We start from the raw sequence: 16,634 nt of genomic DNA, 5'->3' as shown, positions 1-16,634 counted from the left end.
CACTCCAGCTTTTTTATATTTAATGTATATAATAGACAGTGAATCCAGCCCAACTGGAGGAGAAAGTTTGTCTACTAGACCCTATTATATGGGGTAGAACCCAAAGAGCTTTATGGGATAGCTCATAGCTGTGTGCCATTTTACAAAATAGCAATAAAAAATGTTCTCCCTCTTGAGATCAGCATCCCAAATGCAGTAAGCCCAACATGGCCATGCCAAACAGCCTGGCAGTGCAGCTTCCTGAGTCCGGGATGGAAGGTGACAGATTTGGGTTGTGGGCAGCATTCCCTCCTCCTTTGGAAAAAGTCTCTGCTATAAGTTGGTGACCTTTATTTTGTGCCCAAACACGTCAGCACTATCTAGTAACAGCCCGAATCAGGCCTATTTTTGGCACTTTCAGAGTTTATAGCCACTTGGGGATGCCCTGAGGGGCTGTTCATCTTTAAAGCACATCCTAGAAATGCGTTGCATGGGAGATGCTGGGAACCAGGCAGAAATGGCAGGTCTGAAGGATGACAAGGAGCCTAGGTCATACGTTGGGCCGAGGCTGGCCAGCCCCATGGCCCCAGTGCGATCCTTACCCAGAGGTGAAGCTGGGACTCTGGCATCTCTGATGCAGTTGAGCAAATGCTGCCAGCTATCATTTTGTCAAACAAGATTACAACACAAAGGTCCAAGTGTATGGTCTTGAATCTTTTTTAAAAAAAAAACCTTCCATTATAACCAAGAGTACCATCTCTTACCTCTATTTCTCCAGGCAGGCATTATTCTATCTGGATGTATTTTCCCATCTAAATGAGAAACTCCTTGAAAACAAAAACCACATCCAATTTTTCTGTGGTCATCATACCCAGCTCATAAAATGTTTTAACAAAGTATAAAATCCTTTGGATTCCCAGATGTCACTTCACTCAGGATTGACCTTTTTAACTTCTTACAAGGTAAAAACCAAGAGGGTACTTTAGCATATGCAGAGGATTGTAGATTTCCACCTGGTGTAGAAATCACCATGTGGTTGGGAGCCAGGTGTCTGGGCATTCTAGCCCTGGTTGAGTCACAACTAACACAAGGAATTCATATTTTTTAAAAAATAAGAAATTAGGTAAACTGTGCAAGCAGATTGATTTGTCACTTCATATTGGATCATGTTTACCCTGTCTGTTGGAACAAAGTGAAAACTCATGGAATATGAACTAAAGCTTAGGAGATTACTATATACTCATGGAAGATTTATTATAATTTACTTTAACTTACCAAGAGAACTTCTGAATATATTTCTTAGAGTTGTTTTATTTAATTCCTACAAAACCCTATAAAAAATACATTTCTCAAGTGAAAGGAAAAAAAAAACTAACACTGTGACCCCAGACAATACTGACCCTCCAAGTCCAGAGTTGATTTGCCTGTGAAATAAAGAAATAGGTTTTGGAGAGCTCTGTGGTCTCTATCAGGTCTACAATAGAGGTTAAACATTGAGAATGGCATCTCATCTATTAATATCCCCAGAAAGGGTGGAAAAACAAGCAGGACTTAACTGTATTACTCCAGCTCAAGGCTTTTAATTTATTCTAGAAAGAGAATCTATTGTGATGCATTCACTGCAGACCTACAAATAAAGTACCCAACTCACAGTTGATGAAAATGCTTAATATGTATTGACCATTTGCATTTTGCGTATTTTGGGTCCCTTTCAGGACCTAGTACCAAGCTGTCCTTGGTCAATGATGCTCCCTGGTGGCTGGTGTGGGTGGTACCTCTATAGTTATGCATTTGGATTCTAGAAATAGGAGTCCAGGCAATAAGCCAACTTGGAAAAGGATATAGTAAGTGCTGTAAAGGCAGTAGGACAGGATGCTATGAGGGAAGAATGTTGTATGGGCTAGTCAGGGAAGGCCTTTCTGATGAGACAGCCTTTGAGCTGAGACTCTCATGATAGAAGAGGTCACAAAAGAGCATTCCAGGCAGAGGCAATTGCAATTGCAAAGGCCCTGAGGTAGAAATGAGAATGGATATGTTTTCAGAACAGAAAGACACGCTGTGCAGCTGGCAGCTGACAAGCATGCAGTGTGGCCTGGATGTGGCACAAGATGGAAGAGAGATCAGGAGAGGCCTTTTCGGGTGTGAGGAGTTGATTCTGGGTGGGAGGGGTTGGGAACCAGAAAGGAGACTGATGTGGTGCTACTATGCTAGATGTCTTCACTCTCTTGCACATTCCTCACACTTCAGTCAATTCTACTTTAGACAATATTTCTTTCTATCCCAACTTCTGTTCAAATAGCTCAGAAAAAAAAAATTGCTTTTCCCTTGATCAGCCTTCCATTCCATCCCATTGAGAGCAAAATGACCCTGACCTTGGCTAATGTACAGCCGTGGTGTTGGAGAACACCCTCCTTGAGAAGATGAAGAGCAACCACACACCCAACCTGACCAGGCACCCTCACCTGCAGAAGCCCATTTCCAGAACAGCCCAGCACCTTAACGACAACCATCCACATAGCTTTGTGCTGCTAAACTGTCCTATTTTACAGAGTAGGGAGCTGAAGGCTGAAGGCTCACCCCAGGTCACATGGCCAACAACTGCCAGAGCCAGGATGTTAGAAACTCCTAACTTGGCCTAAGTCCATGACATAATATGGAGGCAATGCATGGACTCAAAATTTAGTGATTTTTTTTTTTTTTTTTTTTTTGCACATCCACTATTTTGGCCACTTGGCTGGTCAATGGGGGAGAAACTAGACAGTGTTCCTGCCCTCAGAGTTCAGTCTCATAAAGAAGGGGCACCTGGGTGGCTCAGTGTGTTACGCATCTGACTCAATTTCAGCTCAGGTCATGATCTTGGGGTCTTGGGATGGAGTGCCATAGGGCTCCTGGTTCAGTAGGAAGTCTGCTTCTCTCCTTCTTCCTCTCCTCTTACCCATGCCCCCCACCTGCTCACATATCCTTTTTCCCTTTCTTTCTCTCTCTAAAATAAATAAAATAAATCTTTTTTTAAAAAGACCAATATCAAATTAATGACTACACAAATAGATGTATAATTATAATTTTGCATATGCAAATCATATTTATAATATAATGTAGCTACCCCATGAGTTGGAATCTGTACAATGGCTAGAATTGCCACTCCTACAAAGACACCTGAGACTTGGTGCCATCTCCCTGTTCTGGCCTCTCATTTCCTGCATTGACTGTCCACTGTCCACAATTGGCCAACCATTCTGGGCAAACCCCTTGCCATGCCCTGCAGCCCACAGGGGGAGTGAAGCCTCATATCCCAAAGTGGGCCTCTTGACCTAGTAATATCCATCCCAGCCCCTCCAGTGGCACAGAACCTAATTCCCAAAGTGCCTTAAAGCCCCTCCTACCTTCCCCAGGTCTGCATCTCATTCCATTAAACCTGTCTTCCTCGAGCCCCAGGATTCAACACCAGTCTAAAGAACAGTTCTTATTCCATGGAATGAAAATATAACCCCTTCTTCATAGTATTGCCCTGGTGTTTCTGGGCTCTGATCTTGTCAAACTGTATTGATTAAAATTCTGCAAAGCCATTCCTTTGGGGGTAGCTGTAAGGAGTCTCTGAAGAGTGGGGGCAGTTGGCTCTTGGCTGAAATGGGTATTGAACTTTCCTTAGGTTCATGGTGAGATATGAGCCTAAAGCCGATCTCTGTTCTGAAAAGAAACAGAGAACTAGAGAGAGGGAAAGGACTCATTTCAGCCATCCTGAGAAGATGGGCTTCAGGTTGGGGGTGGGGGTGGGAGGTGCCTTTCATAATAGACCAGGTATTGGCCAACCAGCCATCAGAGCCTGGTGGCCCTTCTCATGCCGTGATATGCATACAAAACTCCCAGGGCTCTGGTTAACATGCAGATTCTATCTCTGTAGGTCTAGAGCAGGCCCTGAGAGTCTGCATTTCTAAAAAGCTCCCAGGAGATGCTGATGCTGCCAATCTAGAAAGCACACTTCTTAGATACTTGTTATCTAATATGAAGTGCAGAATCCTTTTTTTTTTTTTTTTTATGATAGTCACAGAGAGAGAGAGAGAGAGAGAGGCAGAGACACAGGCAGAGGGAGAAGCAGGCTCCATGCAGGGAGCCTGACGTGGGACTCGATCCTGGGTCTCCAGGATCACGCCCTGGGCCAAAGGCAGGCGCCAAACCACTGTGCCACCCAGGGATCCCTGAAGTGCAGAATCCTGAGCCCACCTCAGACCTGTGAATTGAGTCTGTAAGTTAACAAGATCCCAGGTGATTCCTGTGCATGGTACAGTGTGAGAAGGCTGGTTTCTAGAGCTTCTCTGAATGCTGTGCCCATGGCAGACATGGATGGCTAATGAATCTCCACACTGGTGATGAGTTGAGATCCTTCTCTGCAAAGTCTACAAATGAGAGTCAGCCGGAGAAAGAAACCTTGAGGCCAAAATGCACTAAAAATACTGGGAAACAGGGTTGCTGGAGGGGAGATGGGCAGGAGGATGGGGTAAATGGGCATTAAGGAGGGCACATGATGTGATGAGCACTGGGTGTTAAATGTAACTGATAAATTATTGAACACTACATCTGAAAATAAGTATGTACTATATGTTGGCTAATGGAATTTAAATTTAAAAAAAAAGAAGAAGAAAGAAAGATTGGAAGAATTAGCCCTAACATATGACTGATGTAACAGGGGATAGAGAAACAAGGAAGGGCAAAGTTAAGCTTTCCAAATCCAAATGTTTCTAGAAGGAGACTAGGAAGAGAGAAGTTTCTGCAGGAAGCGTCTGCAGTGTCAGGATGAAGCATAAATATATGTGAAGGGGATGAGTTTCAAAGGGTGTAGGCCTGGAGTCAGACAGAGAAGGGTCTCTGTCCCCTGGCGTCTGGAGCTGCTGAAAACCACCTATGATATACATCACAGAGAAAACTAAGTTCTAGGAAAAAGGTTCTAGAAGGGCTGAAAAGCTGCCCACCCAGCTGGGAGTGTCTTGGCCAGGGCTGAAGGAAGGAACTGGCTTCTGTCCCTCTAGCATGAGAGTCTCAAGTGGCATAAATGGAGCATTCACCATACACCACACAGGACTGGCCCTGACACATCTGTGATGTCATTTAGGTTTCTCAACCCGTTCAGGAGGTCCCACCATCCCTTTCTGATAGATGAGGAAAGTGAAACCCAGGAAGCTTCAACAATGAGGCTAATAAATGCCTTTATGGGAATCCTTCAGTCCATCTGCAAGGCTGACCTCCTAGGCATATATATTTATCCTTTGGCCTGAAAAGAAACTTTCCTGCGGTCTCTTGGCCAATTTTCACTAGAGGGTCCTTGGCTGCCTTGTCTGTGTGAGGGGCAGGAAAGGATGAGGATCAGGAAGCCTCCAGAAGGCAGTGATGCCTGGGAGCTGAGGGAAGGCAGGAGAGGGCTCTGGTGTGATACTGTCTGTCCAGTCAATTATGATGTGGGCAGCAGTGATGTCGTCCTGTCTGTTTTACCACGCGAATGCTTGGCATGTCACACCTGCTCTCTTGTGTATTCCCATGACCTTGCTGGGAAGGAACTATTACTCTCATTTTCAGAAGAGAAAGTGCAGTGCAGGAAGAGGTGCAAAGCGCTTAGCTCAAGTGCCAGGTCCAAAGTGCTCCCTGGACAGAGAGTCACACCCACATGTGTCTGATCTCAAAGTTAGGACCCCTTTTCAGGCTAAGAAGTGAGTGGGATTTTGTGGGCGAGTCTGGGCACTGATCTCTATTTCTGGCATCGTGTCTATGATACAGGTGAAGTGTTGGGTACGATCAATAAACTGTTGAAACACCATTTGTTTGTAAGTTGGGGAATTCCTGCTTCTCGCAATGGAAAAAACTTTAGTGGCAACTTCCTACCGAACTTGGTCCCATGACATCTAGTGGCCACCCGGAGGAATGCAGTGGAACCCCTGGACGTTGGCTAGCAGGTGCAAATGCTGGTACTTCCCGGGATAAAAGACGGGCTGAAATGGACAATAATTGAAGTATCTGTGGAATTTATAAAATGCACACTTAGGCCTCGTGACACTTGTAATTCTTGGTTTTGTTCCTAATGGTTATGCTTATTTACCATCACTGGTGGAAAATACACCTTATCCAACCCATTGTTTTTTAATTGGTAAACTATGTTTAATGATTATAATAATATAGTATAGCATACTAAAATATAGTATAATAGAATATAAACTCATTTTGGGATTATTCTCAATAATAAAAAGCATTATAAAATTGAAAATGCTATAGGTGGCTAGTCTTTTCCCCTGGGGGTGGTGTGGAAGTCTTAGGATCACCATAATGCTGTATCAAAAAAACTATATGACGATATACATAAACAGGCTTCCCATCTGTTGTGCCTAAACATATTCTAAGACATGATGTGCTTTATAGAGACTTTCTGATTACAGGGGAACCTCCAGAGCACTGCTTGAGTGACTTTCACACCACAAAGGCACGACAACAGGATCCCCAGGCTATTTCGTGAGAACACAGATTTCAACAGCTTCTCCACTCCCCGCCTCCATCTCCACCCCAGGATTCAAATAATGGCAAACGTCCAAAGGAAGATTCTTCCATAATTGATGCTCCTTTACAGGGAGTCCCGGCTACAAGGCAAGAGGAAAGTCTTGTCACTGTGGGGTTAGGATACGTGGGTCCAAGAGCAATTCACCAAACTTACACACTCAAATTAGTTTTCAAACATTTTGGGTTTGGCAAACTACATCTTGCTAAGCCCCCTTTCCCAACATTTTTATACCCATGTGGATTTCAGGGGAAATTTAATATGTATGTTTCTGATTCACTTAGGCTTAACTCAGCACAATTGTTTAGCGAAAGGCACTTTATGTCCAAGAATCTTCCAGAACCCTTTTATAAGCCCCTTAAATACCTTTCCTTCTAACCAGGAAGTGTGTTTTGCCAGAATAAATTGAGCTCACCACCCCGCCAAATAATTCAAATTTAGTTCAAAACGCAGAATCCCTGAACTTCAAAGAGGATTGCAAATTTTGCAAACAACTCTTCATGTCACTGAGAAAGTCTGGTGGCAATATTGAGAAGTGTAGAATGCTACGAGGGAGATGCAGTGGTTACATGTAGTGGCATTTTGTATATTTTAAAACCAGAAGTCTCACTTCTTGCTGCATGGATTGAGTGCTGGCCTGGCCAAGAAGCTTCCAGATCTGGGTGGCCCAGGGACCTATGCAGTCACATCAGCTCTCTGAGCATTGGTACCATATTCACTCAGAAAGTGCAGCCCAAAGCTAATACCCCCCAGCACCTCAAATGGTGGGCTACCTGCCTAGCCCCATAATCAAAGCTGTGGATGAATGACTGAGTTAGCTTCATTTATTCCATCCCAGGGTTATTTTCTTCTTTGTTCTTTAATTTACCATAAACCTGAGCACAGATATTCAGAATATTTGATTAAAGCCAAAAAAGATAAAGATGGTTAAGATTTCAAATGTGCTTATTGTATATAAAGAAAACATTATTATTCCACCAGGGTTTAGAAGTTTGTCTTTTTCTAATCTTGGTGATACAGCATGATTTAAGAGTCTCATGCTCTACTGACTGAGCTAGCCGGACGCCTTACAGCATGATTTAAGTAGCCAGTTGTATCACTTAGGATTAGATTCAACCACATATAACAGAAAGCCCCAAAAGGAGGGATTTACCCTGTGCTCACATGAAAAAAATCCAAGGGAGGAAATCTGGGGCAGAAAGCCTCATTCTACTGTAACCAGGGACATAGGAATCTGCTCCAACTTTTTTATCACATAACTTCCATTCTCAGAACTGCTTTATGGTCATAAGATAGCTGCGAGAGCTCCAGCCCTTGCATCTATGTTCCAGGCAGCAGGAAGGAAGAAGAGCCTCTCAGCTGACTCAGCCCCACGAAAAGAGTTCTTCGGAAGCCAAAACCAAAGACTTTGGCTTATATCTTATTAACGGTTCCCATCTGCAAGAGGGGCCTGAAAATATGTTTTATCAAAGCGCACTGTTGTCCCCAGTAATTCGAAGTTCTACTAGCAGGAAGGAAAGGAAGAGTTGGGTGATCAACCAGTTGTCTCTGCTTTCCCTGCCACGCTGTCTCCTGGCGTTGTCACAACTCTTAATCACTGGGGTAATGGGTGGAAGGTGGACCAGGGGAAAAGTTCCAGCAGTCGTAAACTGTCAGGCTGGGTATGTGTAAGGCCTGATCAAGGCCTGACCCACAAATGTTTTGATGTATCGTCTTTTGCTTTTACATAGTTATTTCTCTGCTTCTGCGTGGTCTGAACTTGATTTACCTCAGACCAATATTGTGTGTAAAGATTTTCTCTCAGGTCTAGAAAGGACCTGGAAAGGAAGCGGCTAAAAACTGTGGTTCTGTGGCCCTTTCCGCTTTGACGTGGTTGGGTGTCAGCTGGCTCATCTTCTGCAGGCCCAGATGTTCCTGTGTCTGGTGTAATCACTGAAGAAAACTCACAGGAAAATAGCTCAGTTTGTGTGTTCCCTGAGGACAGAATGATGGAGAAGCACAGAGCCATCTTGTGGGACCTTGAGTTCTAATGAGTGCGAAAGCCAAGTAGCTCCCTGTTCACATCAAGTTTCGGCAACACTGAACAATTCACATGAAAGGTGGGATCTACCTCATTGACACCAGGAGGGAGATGCCTGCGGTAAAGTTATATTCTCGGGATATCTGGGTGGCTCAGTGGTTGAGCATCTGCCTTGGGCTCAGGGCGTAATCCCGGGGTCCTGGCATCTAGTCCCGCATCGGGCTCCCCCCAGGGAGCCTGCTTCTCCCTCTGCCTGTGTCTCCGCCTCTGTGTGTGTGTGTCTCTCTCTTGAATAAATAAATAAAATCTTAAAAAAAATAAAGTTAATATTGTCTCATTTCAAGGGACCTATCAGCCCATTGTAGCCAAGAAAACTGAGGTTAGGTCACCTGTCCTGAGGCACTGAGGGGCCACACTGCTTCCCAGCTCTGGAGAACCACCTTCATCTGAAGAGTCTGGCTTTCCGTGGAAGTGTTCTGAACACCCAGGGGCCCCAGAGCCTGGTCTTGACTTCTAGATGCTGGGTGAGGTGAGTGGTCTTTGGGAGGCAGTTCTGCAGCTGGCCACCAGCTGTGGGGATGCTGAGGACCTTCAGGAGGTCTCTGGGCACCCCTATGGAGGCTTAGGTACCAGACTTGAAATGAAGGATAACGAAAATGTGGGATCCATTACTACCGCCATCATTATTAATTACATTTGCTACAGACCTCAGTATCTCCCACATTGTTTTATAAGTTTAAAATAGAATTAGGTGGAGCTTTCAAAGCTGGTGGAGGGGTAGAGGGGTAATCGAACTTTGATTTTATCTTAGTGTTCTCTTCACAATTGCTTTTACTGAGCATTCATCAAACAAACAGGCCCTCCACACAAAATGTCTTGGATTCATAGAGATGCCAAGAAGCCAGACAATAGCAGCACCACAGAGCTGCATACAGAATAAGAAGAATATTTTTACAGTGACATTAGTAGAGTGACTGTCGAATAGAGAAGCTTCCACAAGTCAGAGAAACCAGCAGAACTTGCTAACTTCCCAGAGGAATCAGTCTCCAAGAAGAATGGGAAAATGAAGAACCGGTATACATACAGCACTTTACAGTTTATAAAGCCTTTCTTTGCACCATTCTGTTGCTTGAGCTTCCTCAAACACTGTCAAGTGGGAAAGAGATTATTTTATAGAGAAAGAAATCGAACCTCAGAGTGATGAGGCATCTGACCCAAGGACACCCAGCTGGAATCTAGATCGGAGATGTGGTTAGAAGGGGCTGGGCCTCTGCGCCTTGGTGTTCAGGCACTCTCTCTGGCACCCAGACACCCAGTGGTAGACTGTGGGAGGAAATCGTCCTTCCTCCTCCCTTAGCAGTGGCAGTCACCATCTTGGAGGCCAGGACCCCAAGGTCTGGTCCCTAAGAAAGGCACAGCCTATAGGAATGCTGCTACCACTTCCACCTGTGCCTTCACCCCACTCTATGCTGCTCCAGAGGCATGGGGCTACAGGAGGACCCAGGTGCTCGCTCACCTTGGTGAAAGAAGAAGAGCATATACAGAAGAAGGTAAGAGAAATCCCTCCTCCACAGTCTGCCCCACCCACCCCCACAGCGTCTGGTCTTGATTCCTCCACGGCCGCTGATGTCTGGGGCAAGTATCTGCATGCCTCTGTTTACTCACCTGTAAAATGGGGGGAAGAGCATCTTGCCTTCATCCCTCCCACTGAGTGGCAAGACAGGAGCAGGGGTAGCTTGCTGGTCTAGACAAGTCTGGAATCAGGCCCATCCTTCTGACCTGTTCTCTGGGAGCTCCCTGCTATGACTGAGGGCCCTGCTCCCAACCCAGGCTCCCAGGATCATGAGGGTGGCTGTCAACAGGAGGATCTGCAGGTGAGGGGGTCAGCGTCATTGGAGCTGGTCCCCAAGGCCAGATGCTGCAGATCACAAGGGTGTCTTGGGGTGTGAGCTGAGGTGGCTTCTGTCCCCAACTTCATGATAAGCAAGGGGGCTGCTGTCTACCTTCCAGCACACAGGCTCCACTCTCTAGGCGAGCAGAGTTCTACGCCCCCACCCTGTTTGCCTCTACCCATCCATCCAGCAGTCACTCACAGAATTCCCTCCACAGATCTTCAGACTTTTTTTTTTTTAAGGTTGGCACAAGTGCCATAAGTTCAACCATCCAGGATCCCACAGAAACTCTTGGAATGGTTCAGTTTAGAAAGCTTCTCCAGTTGCAGAGCCATTATCATGCCATGCTTGGTGTACCCACCAGCCTTGGGGCCCTGGCCCTGGGGGCAAGGAGAATCTACTGCGGTACCCTGCAGGCCTTCCGGGGCCTAGACGCCCAGATGCTAGGGTCCAGCATCCAGCCAGGGGCCCTGACAGGAGACATCTGCCCATGTGTTTCCAAGAGAGCTGAATGGGGGCCACAGGGCCAGTCAGGCAGGGCAGGGAGCCCAGACACTGGCAGCATTGCTCTGGGACTCATGGATGTTAGTGAGCCTGGCACTAAAGACAGATTCACTGCTGCGGGTCGGCCGTAACCCGCGGAGTCCCGGGACCCATTACCCCCTTTCCTTGCTTCACCTGTGCATTCTAACCCATAACAGCACAGGACCCTTCCACCCCCAGCAGGCAGGTGATCTGATGAAGGGTTCGCAAAAGCTTCAAAGCTTACATACTCCACTGTCTGGAGGGACACTCAGTAGCACTGCCTTAAGGAGGAAGAGAGGGGACAGAGATGGACGCTGAGCCCCGCAAAGCCAACAGGAAGAGCATCAGGACAGTAAAGAGTGCCTCCGTTTCCGTTCTCCCCATTGAGATTACTCACAAAAGGAAACAGGCTGACGGGCTGAGCCTAAGGATTAAACCCTTGCTTTCGTTGCTGGTGCCTGCCCCACACCATTGTTCCAGAAACCTGAGGTATGACAAGCATGGGAAGCCACTTGCATGTCTCAGATGGGGACCCGGGGCAAGTCCCTAGGGTTGTTGGAGAGCGTTTCCCAAAGAGCGACACTAGAGGAGCTGGACTTGCCTCTGCTTCCCTGGGAAAGACGAGCCACCCACCGGACAAAAGGCTTCAACACTTAAAACACAAAATTGCAAAGATCTCGTGTGCTTTCTCTTTGGTCTTCTTTTTTTCTTTCTCTTCTTTCTTCCTTTTCTCTTCTTTCTTTTCTTTTCTTTCTTTCTCTTTCTTTTCTGTTAAATCGAGGTATAATTCATGCATTTTAAAAGTCAAAATAATTGCACCCAGGGCCCCGGCTGGAGTGCGGTCTGCGCCCGCTCGGGTCAGAGGCCCGGCGCGGCCCAGCGAGGGCCGACGGCTTGTCCTGGCCTCCCGGCCCTCCGCGTGTGAGGCCCCGGGGCAGCAGGGAAAGTCCGGGCCATCTGGGCCAGCCGGGCCCGGAGGCGGTGCCAGCAGGAGCCGAGGGGGCGCGGCGGGCGGCGGCCGAGCCCAGGCCCAGGCACGTGGGCAGCGGAGCGGGGCCGCCCGGCGGGGCGCGCAGACCCCCGACGCGCCTCGGGGCTCCCGGCTGCGGGGCGCGCATCCCCGGGGCACCGCGCGCCAAGCGAAGCCGGGCGAGTGCGCTGAGCGGCGGCGGTCAGGGGGCGGCAGGTGCGGCCGGCGAGCTCGCCCGACCGCGGGGCAGAGCAGCCGACCCGGCGCCCCCGGCGCCCCCACTCCGCGCCCCGGCCGGCTGCCCGAGCCCCGGCGCTTCCGGAGCCCGGGGGCGCTTCGGGGCGCTCCTCCAGGGGCAGCCCCCGGGGCGGGGGAGCGCGCGGCGCGGTGGCCGGGCGGGGGGTGGCCGGACTCCGCAGGGGCGGCGGGCGGGGTGGGGTGAGGCAGGCAGGCCGGCCCCCTCCCCTCCCCTCCCCTCCCCTCCCGTCCGCGCCCGCCCTTCCCCCGGTCCTGCAGCCAATTAGACAGCCCCCTCGGGCGGGAGGCGTGGGTCGCTCCATAAAGCGGCGCGGAGCTGTCACCCCGCGAGCAGGCTGCGCACCCTCCGGCCGGAGCCCGCGCCGCAGACTCGGGCGCCTGGGGCCGGGGAGCGCAGGAGAGCCATGGCCACCACCAACGGGGCCGTGGAGAACGGGCAGCCGGACAGGAAGCCGCCTGCCCTGCCGCGCCCCGTCCGCAGCCTGGAGGTCGAGTTCACCAAGGTGAGGCGGGCGCCCGCCTGCCCGACGGCCGCGGGCTCGGCGCTGGGCGGTGCGGCGGCGGCGGCGGCGGCGGCGGCGGGGCCGGGGGTCCGCGGGCCGGGAGCCCCGCCGCCGCGCTCCGCCCCGAGGGTGCCGGGCTGCGGGCGGCGCGCCCTCCGCCGAGCTGGCCCCGCGCGCCGCGGACCCGAGCCTCCGCGCCCGGGTCGGGCCCTCTCGGAGCCGCGCCGGGAGGCGGGACGGCGCGGGCGGGACCGGCCGCCGCGCACCCGCAGGGCACGGGCTCCCGGGCGGCGGGGCTCCGCGCTGCCGGCCTCCGAGCCGGGCCGGGGTGGCTGCAGCCGCCGCGGCCCCGACGTGCCCTTACGGGCCCGCCTGGGAGGCGAGCGGAGGGGCGGGCCGCGGCGCCCCGGGCTCGCCGGCCTCCCCGCGGGCCCTGCGGCCGGGTTCCGGGGGCTGAACGGGTCGGGCTGCGGGAGGGTCGGGGGGTGCCTGGGAACACCGGGGGCTGACCTGGAAGCCCGGGGCGCGCTGGAGACGTCCAGAACCACGTCCTCGGGAGCGCCCGAGCGCTTCGTGCCTTCCGTGCCAGGCCCACCATGGTTTACCCAAGGTGGGCAGGAAGGTGAGCCCCGGCGAGGCTGCCCGAGCCCAGCGGCCCCGGCTCCCACACGCTGGGACTGCGCTCCCTGCCCGCGGGCTCCCAAGCCGGCCTGCGAGCCGCGGGGGGCCAGGCCCCACCGGGCCGCGCCCCTGCGGTCTCTGCTGTTTCGCGCTGGGCTGGGGAGGCTGGAGCGTCGGCAGAGCGGTGAGATCACCTGCCTAGGGCAGAAGGAAGCCGGCGAGGCCTGGAGCCCGGGCCGCGGAGGGCAGGGCGGCCGGGAGGGAGCGCGATCCGTGGGAGGACACCCCGAAGCTGCTCGGAGGCTGGAGCTGTGCACTGGGGCCGGAGCCTCGGCTGGCTTCTCCTTCCCCAACTTAACCTCCTTTTCATTTTTCTTTTAATTTGCATCTTATCCCTAGCTCCCAACTCCAGCTGCCGCAGCGCTGAGAAAATTTCCCCATCAATTTTACTTTCAAAAGTAGCAATTATGTCCCTCAAATAGTTTTAATCAAGCGGAGAAAGTTGCAGGCCACTATGTGTGGCCTTCAGATTTTGGTCTCTTGGCACTTCATGTCGGCTCTGCCTCTGATCACATGACATTTTAAATTAACTGTTTTCAGAGGGCTCCGTAATCAACAAAGACACTTCGCCATGAACGCTGGAGATTATTTTTAATGTAGTTTCCCTAGTGGTATCAGCTTCAGAGCGAAAATTCCATCACCAGTTCGGGGAACAGTAAGAATAGTACTTTTCAGATGCTGACCTGGTGGTGGTGATGGTGGTGGTGGTGGTGGGGTGGTTTTGTTTTATTTTTGTTTTATGAGGTTGTGATGCAGAAGCCAGAAATTGCCCATGTTAGTGTCCTTTGCCTTTTTACCTTTTTGAGGCCTCTCAGAGCAATGCAGCCACCTATGGAAGTTTCCTTCTTGCTCTGCAAGTCTCTATGGCCCTTCACAAGTGGATATAGAGGAGGATCTTAGCAGATTCGCAGAGCGACCAGTGTCTCTTGTCTTGCTGCGTGCCCCCTCTTCCTAGTGGAACAGACTGGGGAGAGGCAATGAGATAGAGATCCTTAGGGGCTCTCAGGCCATGACAGCTGCTATGGCCTGACACCAGGCCACCGTACCTGCTTCCCTGTGGCTCTGTCCTTGCTCCTGGCCCGCAGGCCGACCACCACTGAGGCCTACCCCTAACAGCAGCAGGGCACAGGCAGCCTGTGTGGTGGTGGCTGATGGACAACAACCCCAGCAAGCAACGCTTAGGGAGCCTCTGGCTGGAGAGACAGCAGACGGGGCCTGGGAAAGAAGCAGGAAACCCAGAACTGCAGAACCCAGGCCCTGGAGCAGGCAGTGGGGAGGGGTGGAGTGTGTGAGCCGGTAAAGGCCTGTTAGTTTTCAGATGGAACTCATGGAGCTTCTTGTTAATGGAGGACATGCCAGAAATGGTGGATCCGAGCCCCAGTTTGGGGGGAACCATTTCCTAGGATAAGTCCTGTTTCCAGAAGGATGGCCTTGTCACAGCTTCTTCATTTGTTCTCACATTTTTTAAAAAAAGATTTTATTAATTTATTCAACAGAAAGCGTGCGCACGCCGCCAGAGAGCAAGCATGAGCAGGGGGAGGGGCAGAAGGAGAGGGAGAAGCAGACTCCCTGTTAAGCAGGGACCCCAGATTCTCAGGGCTCCATCCCAGGACCCCGAGATTTTGACTTGAGCCAAAGGCAGACACTTCACTGACTGAGCCACCCAGACACCCCTGATCTCACATTTTAACACTGGCTCTGCTTTGTGACACTAGTGAGGGGAGGGTCGCCTTCAGCATTCCTCTCCCCCAACCCCCCCCCCACCCCAGATCTCAGAGGATAGCAGCCTCTTTCACTTTAGGGCGATCCTTTCCTTTCCTTTCCTTTGAAAATTTCTTCCACTGACAGAGATTCTCTTTAGGAGTTTCTGGTTCACTCAAACACCCTCTTTCTGATCCCTTTTTATAAGAAATACAATTCCCTCCAATCTCCTGTTCTGAAAACATACTCTCTTGAGTTTAGCTGAAGTCCGATGGAAGTTATGGTCACTGACATCAGCAGCCCTTGCTTGAGTGGCCACCACCTTCACCTCCACCCCGGGGCACCGGGCTCCTCTGAGCAGTTGTGGTTTTCCGGCTCAGCCCGGACAACATGCCATTCCACTCCTACAGTAAAATATGAATTCCATAACCTAATTTTTATACCTCTGTAAGGTTTATCTGATACCAATTTACAAGTCGAGGAGAACATTTTTTTTTCTAGGCACATTTTTCTGATTTGGGGCTCAATGCAGTACAGGCAGCATGATTGGTAGGCCACACTTACTGACCCTTTCTTTATTTGTGTTTTTGTTTTGTTTTAGTGGGGAGGAAATCAACAATAGAAACCACTTATAAGATTACTTACTAGCGTCGTATACAGAAAAAAATTTTTTGCTAAATTGGCAACATCATGATGGGAAAGTATGGTTAGGGTTGAGGAGTCTGACTGGTTTGTTTTGTTTTGTTTTTTAATGTCTCTGGTAAGAAGGGACTACAGATTAATGTCATGACTGACCAAGTAATTTTTTTTCTTTGAGGAATGAACATGCTTGGAGATGAAGTATTATAGACATCTGATCGTTGCAATCTGTTTCCATCCTCCTTATTTATATTCTCTTCTACCATCTCCTCACTTTCCCTCCCCCTTGGAATTGATACCAGGAAGGATCTAGAATCAGCAGTTTTCACTGATGGTCTGTATTTTCTAACCCACGAAATTTCATCTTCCGACAAAGAGGCCTCTCTCTCTGGCTGCACTTCCCTCCCCGCGCTAACTGAACCTCTCTTCTCCACTTATTAATTTCTCGCTGTTACCGAGTGATTACTTGCTGGATGGCAAGAGTGAACTCCTGGATTTGGTTTCAGCTGGAAGAATAAACCTGTAATTGTAGCCTGGCTTGTTCCACGTGCTTCCCTGGGGGCCTGGCCTCATGGTGAAGGCACTGAGCTTCCAGAAGTCGGATGGGCACATCCTATAGGCAAGGGATGCTCTCAGCTCTGGATCCCACACGGGGGACAAGGTGCCTCTGCCCACCTGCCCGGCAAGAGCTGGCCTTCCGTGCTTTGTTCCCACTCTCCCGGGAAGAGTGATCAAAACGGTCTCCCCTAGACTGAGTTTCTTTCCCAGTGAGTCTTGGAGTTTTCACAGGAGAGCCCAGGACGGAGACAGTAACCAAGCCGCACACTGGATGAGATGTCTCCCCTCTCATCTATCATCACTGGGGAGTCAAGTGTTCCAAATGAATAAAATTCACAGTAACTGGAATTAGCCCTTGGAGCGACACGATTCT

The 16,634-nt window shown here is 50.2% G+C and overlaps 1 protein-coding gene across 1 annotated transcript in view; it reads left to right on the top strand.

The window, feature by feature from the left end:
• Positions 1-12,490: 12,490 nt before the first annotated feature.
• Positions 12,491-16,634, top strand: part of ALDH1A3 (aldehyde dehydrogenase 1 family member A3) — a 37,706-nt gene continuing 33,562 nt past the window's right edge. The window contains exon 1 of the mRNA XM_038532642.1: positions 12,491-12,682. Coding sequence (XP_038388570.1) covers positions 12,584-12,682 — 99 coding nt within the window. The 5' untranslated portion in view covers positions 12,491-12,583. The remainder of the gene's footprint in view (positions 12,683-16,634) is intronic.

The sequence above is a fragment of the Canis lupus genome, chromosome 3 (assembly GCF_011100685.1).
Source record: "Canis lupus familiaris isolate Mischka breed German Shepherd chromosome 3, alternate assembly UU_Cfam_GSD_1.0, whole genome shotgun sequence".
In the NCBI taxonomy this organism is placed as follows: Eukaryota; Metazoa; Chordata; class Mammalia; order Carnivora; family Canidae; genus Canis; species Canis lupus.
The sequence above is the reverse complement of the archived record's forward strand: the minus strand, read 5'-3'. Positions and strand labels throughout refer to the sequence as shown.